The sequence below is a fragment of the Calonectris borealis genome, chromosome Z (genome assembly GCF_964195595.1).
Source record: "Calonectris borealis chromosome Z, bCalBor7.hap1.2, whole genome shotgun sequence".
In the NCBI taxonomy this organism is placed as follows: Eukaryota; Metazoa; Chordata; class Aves; order Procellariiformes; family Procellariidae; genus Calonectris; species Calonectris borealis.
This window is the reverse complement of record NC_134352.1, coordinates 82,254,942-82,265,154: the sequence shown is the minus strand read 5'-3', so window position 1 is coordinate 82,265,154 and position 10,213 is coordinate 82,254,942. Positions and strand designations below refer to the sequence as shown.

The 10,213-nt window shown below is 40.9% G+C and overlaps 1 protein-coding gene across 2 annotated transcripts in view; it reads right to left on the bottom strand.

Moving 5' to 3' along the window:
• Nucleotides 1–384: 384 nt before the first annotated feature.
• LOC142075887 (SET-binding protein-like) overlaps nt 385–10,213 on the bottom strand; it is a 264,766-nt gene continuing 254,937 nt past the window's right edge. For both annotated transcript variants that reach the window (XM_075137941.1, XM_075137940.1), the window contains exon 7: nt 385–6,050. In XM_075137941.1, coding sequence (XP_074994042.1) covers nt 5,494–6,050 — 557 coding nt within the window. In that variant the 3' untranslated portion in view covers nt 385–5,493. The remainder of the gene's footprint in view (nt 6,051–10,213) is intronic.

Here is a 10,213-nt window from a genome sequence, read left to right as displayed (position 1 = left end):
CGGCCTACAGCCCTTCATCTCTGATGTCAGTGAGGAGAAGGTTGGCTCCCATCACCCTCTCGTCCATAACCCAGCCCCAGGGACTCCCTTCTCTGCAGGGATCTGGAAAGGGACGATCCATCTGCTTCGGGAGTAGAAATCCCACCTGGGTGGTGAGAACTACCCTACCGTTGGCTGGGGACACAATCTGGACCAGAGATGTTTCTGTTCACTTGGTGATAGGCACAGCCTCAAAGTGTGAATCCCCCCTTTTCTCCATGGGGCCCATGGCACCGTCCATTTTTAACTTTTAAGGATATTCTGGGAAAATGAAAAAAAAAAAAAAGAAAAGAAAAAAGAACAGAACCAAAGCATGTTTTTCTCCATTACCATAAAGAGGGCTTGTGAATGCATGGTATTAGTATCCCAAAAGCTATTAAACTCCTTAGTGATGGGAAACAGATGGAAAATAAGACAAAAGAATTCACAACTCATGTTAGACTGAATTGAATTCCTTTAATTTCACACAATGAATAACATATGAATAGGATTAACTTTTTTTTTTCTTTTTTTTTTTTAGTTAAGTGCTCTATACTGTGCTAACCTGATTTGGTAGCGAAAAGACTGAGCTTTGTTTTAGAAAAAAATGTTTAAAAACCAACATCTAAGATCATGAAGGAGCATGACATTAAAGCATGCCAGATGTATCTAAGCCTCAAAGAACATCAAGTCCATATCCATTTTTAAATGTACAAAAATGCTTCATGAATAAAAACTGTTACAAAAAGAACATTTCAAACAATGTACAAGTTTTTTTTCTTGCCTCTATATTCAATAAAATACAAATACATTTTTTTGCTCTAAAATATGTTTACATACAATCAAAGTAGAACATGCAAATTACACTTTAAAAAAGGCTTTTAAAAACCACTTATGAATACAAACTAAAAATTAGCCAGCACGACTTATAGAACAATCTTGTGCCCCATTCGTTTGATTTTTTTTAATTTTTTTTTTGAAATACAGTATATACATATTTAACACTTCATGTGCATTTATTATTTAAGAAATAGCTTAAAAAAATAAAGAAAAAGAAAAGTAAAACAAACCAACATGGGATTGAACTGCTTCCCCATGTTGTCCAATTGGCAGCTCTTTTCATGTTTTTACATTTTTTTTTCTTTTTCTTTTTTTATTACGTAGTGTTTTATACAACCTAGGCAGGCATCTTAAGGAGATCTCAAATATGTCCTTTGTTGAAATGTGCTTCTAATTATCTCAGAACTGCTGCACCCCAGTTTTTGGATGATATATGGAAGGAAGAGGCATTGCAAGGGCATGATGTTTATTTTCTCAATTCAGAAAACCATCCTGTTTTGGTTGTGGGTTTTTTTTTTCTTTTTCCTGTCTTTTTTTGTTGTTCTTTTTACTCTTCAGGATACTACTTAAATGTGCTTAAGTGCAGTCCTGAATTAGGGCCTGTGAAAATAAGAGTTGGGGAAATCCTTGTGTACGGAACAGCGATTCCTGTTTATTCGTCGTATTGCTGTAGCGCTCAGAAGCCCCAGTGACGAACCAGCACCTCATTGTACCAGATGCTACCCAAAAAATGTAACAACACAAACAGAATATTCTACACGAATGGTCCAAAGCATTGCTGTCAAGTGGAGAGTCATGGGCCATGCTGTAGGATACCCTAGTAGCTGATGACTATTATCACTTACTTTTTTTTTTTTACTTTTTTTTTTTTTTTTGACAGTTACCCAAAAACATGCAAGGTGCTTCACAGAAAATTTAATATTGAAGGGCTCAAGAAACTGGCAGTATGAAGCTCTTGGAGACACAAGTGGTTGTTTTGGTTTTTTTTTTTCCCTCTCTTCCCGCACGCTTGTCCCCCATTCCTGGTTTTATTCTGGGTTGAGGAATACAATACCCACAGAGAGGATGCAAACCCATGGCCTCGTTTCATATGGCTCACAGCCATGTGATTTTGTTTCGCGTTTTTATTGAAGCATGCTAAGATGTGTGTTAATCTGTGACACAGCGGAGGTGTTTGAAAGGTCTTTTTGGTCTTAATAAGCAAAAGGGCTTTCACCCCAGTTTTATACAGTTCTTGGTAATGTGTAGTGAGAATTTAGAGAGTTCCTCAGTAAATCTTCCTAGTGGTAGGGGGAAAAAAAATCAAAAAGCTCATTACTGGAATATTGTTGGGTAATAAACTGCAGGAGTGGGATTTTAGCCTTAAGCCCTAAAACTAAATCCTTTATGATCTGCATGTAGTACATCGCCTTATAATATTATTCTGTCAGCAACTTGCTTATCATATTTATAGACTATGCAACATGCAGAACACAAATTCTGAGTGCCATCTAACAATATTTTCGGCCTGCTTTCATACAAATTAACAAGCTAATCTTCCTGCCAGCCAGGACCGGCTGCACCGGGCTGTTGTTTGGACAAACAGCCGAGGCTGTACCGCAGCACCGTGCTCTACCAGCACCTTCTCGCTGTGAAAAACAAATCTTGGGTGTCTGGGGTACAACCCATCCTACGCTGACAGCTTGCAGCTACCAAATCTTGAACACTACCCTTAGTTTCTCTAGGACCAAAAGGACCTCTTAATTTTTTTCCCTGCCCTATGTGAAATGCTCAGTGAAGGGAATACAGGGTGGTACCCTCCAAGTGGATGCTCTCCTTAAGCACTGTGCCTCTAGCAGCATTTTGGATAATACTTTTTGGAAGGATAAGAACATTTTTTTTCCAAAGCTCAGGAGCGTGGGAGGCAGCAGCCATTCAGCAATCCTTCCCTGGGGGCATTGCATCCCAGCGTATCCAGAAAGGTCCAGCCCAAATCCAGCCCTTATTGGCACTCTGTAAGGTCTGACATGTCTTGAAGCCACAGTGGGTGTTCAGTGACAGAATTTGGTCCTTTCAGACCTTTGCTCCACTCGTTGCACATTGAAATGTCCTTCAATGTTAATAAAGAGATCACCGAAGATAAAGTTAAGGATAAGTTGTTGTCTGGCTTAATTTCGGTTTATAGGCTACCTGGAATACCAAATTCATGTTTTTTCTTGCATTTTAAGTGACACTGTCCCTACTTTCAGGCCCAAAGGAGAGATGGAAAAAAAAAGATTTCTGAATCAACTAAACCTCAGTCCAATGCTTTTTTAAGGAAGGAGGGAGGAGCTCAAAGAAGCTTAAGGATTTTTTTCCGCAGGCCTACAACTTCAGTCAATAACACTGTGCTAATTCAAGAGAACTGAAAAGCAAAATTGCTTGTAACAGAATGAGCAACCGGCCAGTTTATTGCTAAGCTGCATTAATTGGAAAACAAAAAGCACAAATGAGTATGATGAATGATGCAAAACAAATTGGAAACAAAATTCTGTGATCCCTCTTATCAGTTTTAAGGAGATAGATAGGATCTCAAGATTTGTTCCAGCCTTTAAAAAAAAAAAAGAAAAAAAATCCCCTCTCCCAGCCCCCCAACCCAATCCAAACCCCAAATGCATTCAGTTTTAAGAAGCTAAGGTGCTATCACAGAAGAAAAATCAGTCTCTAAAAATAATAAGCTGTATGTTTACAGTGTCCCTTTAACACCATAGTCTTGGTATGATTTTTGTAAATAAATAGCAGAATAGAAACACAATTTTTTTTTGTGGGGACTTTTTTTGTTGGATTTGTTTGTTTTTTTTAGTGTCGTGCTATTTGAATTTTCCTTGGCAATAAGCCAGTTCAAAGATTTCTCAAAAAAGGGAATAGCAGTTGGCTTGTGAATCATTAAATAATTCCAATCCCTGCTCCCTTGCTGGAATTTTCCCTCCCCCCTCCCATTTTAATATCCATCTTGCCATGCCAGGTGTTGAGTGTACTGAAGGACTTTAAAAAGAAATGAAATAAAGTCGAAAGTACTTATTTCAAATTTTAACAACTGAGTTCTTTTTTAAAAGCATTGTTACTGCAACGGAACAGTTTCACGTTCAGTCTTTGTTTTAGTTAAACATTTTAATTGGGCTGTGGAAATGGAACTCGGGTATTTTACCCACGTTAAATCAATGGCTAACGTACAACTCGAATGAGAAATGTACAATTTGAACTGACCATTTAAAGAGACGATTTGTCACACACAGTTTGCATCCATGCAGACTGAGAGCTTTATAATTACATTATGTACAAAAAAAAAAAATTTTTTTTTTAGTTTATTAAGGCAACCACAACTTGGAGAACATGTCCAAAGTGGCATTAATACAATTGCAGTGGTGATACCCTTTGAACATTTTTATTTTTATTTTCAGATAAGAACACTTATTCCTTTTCTTTTTTAAGAAATAATTGCCAAGAAAGAACCTATTTTCCATAGGGTTTTGTTCTCTATTTTTTTAAAACAATCTACTTTATCTATTTTCTTTAAAAGAACATATCAAGGCATTGCTAGCCAATGCAAATTCTTCAGATCCTGGGTTTCCCATCAATTTCACTGGGAATTGCAGGTGGTAAGAACTGGTAGGTTTGGGCCCTGTCTTTTTACTCTATTTTTGCTGTCCTATTTTTTTTTCTTTTATCTTTTTTATATTCTTTTTTTGGTGATTTTGTCCATTTACTATAACTATTCCCCAGAAGTGTCTTGCTGTTCCCTACTCATATGTACCGAGCATCAAAACAACTTGGTTGATGGATGACCCCTTTTTCACATGCCATTGAAAATGCCAAGTTGCTTCATAGAAACGTGCTATCGTAACTGAATATCCATGTACACCTTATTTTAAATGCTGTGATATTCCGTCGTTCCTTGGGATAGCACTCGGAATGAGTGTGTGCGCGTGTAAGGCTCTACTTTTCTATGGCCTATATTGCAGCTAGTTGTAACTAGGCAAGTAAATGAGAAAGAAATATATAGTTCTAGCAGGAGTCAGGCATTTTGGGTTATGCTGCCCCAAAGCCTGGTAGGTATATAAAACTGGAAAAAAAAAAAATTCAAACAGATTATAACCAAGATCACAGTTGAGAAAATTACACTATTTTTTTGTTGGGTTTTTTTTTTGTTTCTTTTTTTTCTTTTTTACAGTGATTTCTACTATGGTATGGTTACTCTTAGTTTCACCTGGCCCGCCAAACAGAATCGGAGTTGAGCATGCAGCCCTAGTGACAACATTCAGCTCTCTGCGAGGACGACCTCCCGCCTCCGGGTGCGGTATGAGAACAGCAATGCTGAGATGCTGATTAGTTTTGGAAACTCTGCAAAGTAGACGCTCTCCCCAACTTTGACACACCCCCCGCCCCCCTTACCCCCCACCTTTCCCGCACCCTTTCCCCCTCTTTCCTGGGGGGGGGCTGGGGCCAAAGCGATGAAGAGGAAGATGCGAACCCCGGCTGGCACAGCTCTCCGCGACGTTCCGAAGGGATGAGTAAGTCTGGTGCTGCCGCAGGGGCGAAGCGGACCGCGCGCCTCCAGTCCCTCAGTCCTGGCGTGCCCCGCTACTGGCACCCGACATCCGACGGGGTGCGCCGGCCTTAGGGAAGGCCTTCGCTTTCGCTCCCTCTGCCTTTCCGGTGCCGTTTCACTTTCACGTCCTCCTCTTCCTCCTGCAGGGACTTGCTTTTCCTTTTCCCAACCCGGGGGGTCCGGGGTGGAGGGAGAGGGGGCGGAGGGGGGGGAGGAGGGAGAGGAGGTGGCGGAGGTGGCGTCTCTCGAGCCATGTGTATGACAGCCTCGATGGTGGCCATGATTGTATCTTGAGTGGCTGCTTGCTCCAATATCAAAGGGTTGAGTGTCGGTCTCTGACCTCTTTTGCTGGGAAGGTCAATGCATTTTTCCAGAACGGGCATTTGGTCTCTGGAGTCTTCGTCAAAGGAGAGGGGTTGCTTCCGAGGACGCCCCCTCCGCTTCTTGACAAAGTTATTGCCTGTCTTTGATTGTCTCTGCAGCCTCTTGGCTTTCAGGATCTTGTTCACGTGATCCAGGTTCTTCTTCGTGGACAGGATCTTGGTGTAGTTGCACATCTTGCGCACCTCGCACTGGATTGCTTCGATTTCACGGCGCTTGAACCTTTTCTTCAGTGGTGGGCTGGCTGTTGAGAGAAAAGAAACAGGGGTGAGTCAAACAACAGTGAATGGAAACCCTCCTTTGCCCATTTTCAATGTCATGAGGACTAGATGCTTTCAAGTTCAGTAGGCTGAATATGACTACTGAAGAAGCAATGGCTGTGAGAAAGGACTCTGCATAAAAAAACAATTAAAAGGAAGTTAAAAGATTATTTATTACAGTCCCAGAAGAATTGCTGTTACCTCCTCTTTTACTGTCCTAGATTAAAACACAACTTTGACTATTAAGCAGTCCTCAGAGATTTCTTTACAGCTCTCCCCTCTTCTAAAGCAACAAAGCTTTTCTACAGCAATGTTTTACCATGCGTTTGCTTCATTCTCATTTCTAATTCTCTAGTGGGAGGGAAGGAAGGGCTGCTTAGCATAGCTGTCATATTGGCCCACCATAACTATTAAACTTTCTATACCCCAAACATATACTCCTGATGCCTTCACCCCGGCCTTTAATCCTTGCCATGGATGCCAGTTAGTACAAAAAGTGTTTGCTACTGAAACTAGTGGGCATAGACAAGCTGTGTGGGTCACTTCACCTGCGGCAAATTCATTACCCCTGCCTGAGTTTCTTTACTATCATCTCCACAGATACGAGCTGAAACTACTCAGTCATATAATTGACTTTAATGGCCCCCAAAGTAAGCTTACTCCTGGTTCAGATCGCTTACTTTAGATCTGAATGAAGTCCAAAGTAGTTAAGTCTCTTGCCAAGGTCACGTTGTGAGTCATTGTCAGAGCTGGAAAGAGTATCCAGCATTTCTTGGCTCCTGGTGCTTTGCTTAGGACACGAGACCTTGCTTGTTTTTCTTAAATTGTCTCATTGTCCTTTACTGAACATGGCATCTGTTCAGAGTTCGGGATTTGCACATGGATTATAAGTAACTACCCCTTCGTGAGAGAAACAGAATGTATTAATTCTGCTATTGCAATAACTGGTGCTCCCTTTCACTCCTAACATATCCGTTCTGCGCTGCTGGAAAAGAAATGATGGAGTTCAGAATTTCTTTTCAGTAAAGAATAAAACATCCCACCAAATTAACCTCAGCCCACACCTACTTGCAAACTTAATTTACACCTGACTGTCAAGCAGTCATTTGGATTTGAAATCCTTGAAATTTCCAGAGCAGCCAAGATTTTGAGAAAGGTTCATTTAGGGGTTATCACTCCCTTCATGGCTAACAGGCTAATCTTCTAGCAGTAGTTTAAATAAAGTTGCTATTGTAGCATTTTCTATAGATTACTAGGAGCCATCAAGTGGTAGAATCTCCTCTTGCTCACTACGGGCTATGACAGTTTCAGCATACAAACCTCATTCACTGTCCTCCCCTCTTGGAGAACATAAATTATTGGCTCTTATACCACCATGTTGCTTGGATTCAGCAAAGAGCTTGCATAAACAAACCCAAGTTACAATGCAAGAAGTAGGAATGAGTCATAAACAAAACACAGACATATGCTCTCTTATAAATAAAGACCTGGATGGCCAACTTCCCAAAGTCTGGTTTTTATTAATTACAAAACAAAATACATTTTCCATATGTAACCCACTCCCCACACCAAAACGAAAAATAAAACCCATTTGCAGTTTGTGATTCACAGAGGACAAAAGAAAAGAAGAATGCAGTCGTTCTGGTACCAAAGAAAAAGAGAAAGGAAATGAAATATCCAAGTTGCTCAGGAAAAGCTAATTAGTTGCATAAAATTCCTCTCAAGTAGGTCACCCCTAAAAAGTGTGGATGCAAGAGCCCTAAGGGCAAGTGGCAGCGAGCTATTTCTCAGTCATCTGATCAAAAAAAGCTTAGATCCCTGTCACACAAAATGATTACTCTCATCTGGCCTCACCGGTGATTGACATATATAGTCCCAATATTTCCAGCCCCAAGCATTCGACTCCTTTGAGACCCTCCCAGATCCTAAGAGTAGCTTCAGGTCAGAAGATTTAAGAAATCAAATATTTTGCACGCTCTTCATATTCGCTATCCACCTTTTGCCTTTTATTGCTATTGTGAGGGCACATTTTCAAGACTTTTTTTTTTAAATTCCCATATTCAGGATGCCATTTTTTTCCAGAAAGTAAAGCTGAAATTTTTCAGTTGATGATGGAAACCTTGAAGATGGGAATTTCAGCAAAAATACAGGAAAAATTGCAAGGTTCATGATGAAATCAGGAAATTTGGCATTGCTTTCAGCTTTCATTGGAAAGAAAGTAAGCCAAAGGACAGGAAACAAACTTGACGTACAGCATTAGCCAAGTATCTGCAAAGATTTTATGTCTTTGCTGAGATTTATCTGTAGTTGGTTGTTTCTGCAGCTTAGTATTACCACCCCATTGCAGTCAATGGAGATCTGGTCTGTATAGTTGGTAGAGGATGACCTCCGTTTCTAAAATGGGAACTCAACGCAATTTAAGGTGATCATGGATATTCTTCTGACACCCTCATACTGGATAAGGAAGATGCAGGTCTCCTGTCCATCCTGCCAAATCCAATGGGTGTCTTAGGCACCCAAGAGGTCCGGGTCACCCTGAGTGTCCTAAGTAGAGCCTGATGGTGAGTAGACAGTGCCTGAGTGAAGCAAAGGTAGGCATCTACTTTCTGCCAATCTGCCTAGTTCTCCAAAGTTAACTGGTATGCAGACAGTTGCGGGTAGATATCTACACTTACATGTAAATCTATAAGCTGAACACCACTCTCAGTGTCTTCCTTCACATTGTTTAGATACTTTTTTGCCCTCCTAAAACTTTGCAAGCTGACAGTCCCTTTCCTTTTGGATTGAAACTCATTTTCTCATTTAAAAAAAAAATTCTGTGCTGTAGTTTATGCTGGCTTACTGCACTAATTTTTCTTTCGTAAATGTTTTGGGGTGTTTATGACTTTCTCAGGAAGCTTGTTAGAAACTACTAATAATGGTTTCGCTTTTCTTCCTAGCAAGCCTCTGAACTTGCAAGCTCTAGAAAGTATTTGAGTTGTGTTACATAGTCTGCCGATAGTCAGAATGCATGTACTGAATAAGTAATATGCTTTCAAGTCAAAATTTTTAAAGGAGATATTAGGAAACCCAATATTATTTTGACTATTGAGAGTCAGGGACATCTGATTCTACATTTGGAGTATGGAGACTATGCAGAAAAGAGTCTGATGGGTCTGTAGGGGGAAGATTTGATGAGGTGTGCATATGACAAAATATCAGGGAGATCTGCCAAAATAAACCACTATTGAAGTGAGAGCCATTAGGTGTTATCAACTCATCTGGAAGCTCTTGGTGAGCAATCTTTGATATAAAATATTTTGCTATATTGCCATGTGATATACTGCTCTGCTGAAAACCAAAGCTAAGTACTAATTTTTTCCATTTTATCCAGACAGACCCTGCCCAACCCTGGACCCAGGTTGGTCTGCATCGTTTTTAGGCTTTGTTGTTCTCTTCCTGCACATGCTTTGCTGTTTGCACGTGGAAATCTTGCTTTGGGAGGAAGACTTTCGTCCTACTCTATCTGGTGGAATTATTCTAAAAGGGATTGAAGAGGAGGTGGGAAATAGTAACACTGTGTCTGCACGCAGGCATATGAAAAAGGGAATATGCTCCCACATAGATGATACAACATGATGGCAACTTCCAGGTGCTGCGGATGCAGGGTGGGACATTTGCTACCTGGGCACAGTTATCTCCCTATAACTCCCCAGGCTGCAGGGCCACGCGCTGCCTCCATGAAGACCTGGAGCTATTTGGCACAATTCAGCCCAAAGTGAATACTTGATGCAGCTCAGGCTTTTGTACTTTTCCTCCATCTTTTTCCCACTCTCCAAACAACCTCACCTAGCTGCCCCACACAAGCAAGAACCAGTTAGTCTTAAAAAACAGCGTTTAAACACATTTAAAATAAGAACATGGAGGCCCGGTGTTTCTCCCCTCCCCGGGGTTCACGGATGCAGTGAGGCTCCGTCTCACAGACAGAGACAAATTGAAACGGCCTCAGGCCATGCCGGGAAGTCACGGAGGATTGATATGACACTGGAAATAGCTTCTGAGGCAAAGAGAGAAATCTCTACCAAAACCATACATTTCCAAGAGAGCTTAAAGCAGGCTGGAGGACCCACTCCAGCACAGCCGTGTTGAATGAGGAGGGGAGCCCAGG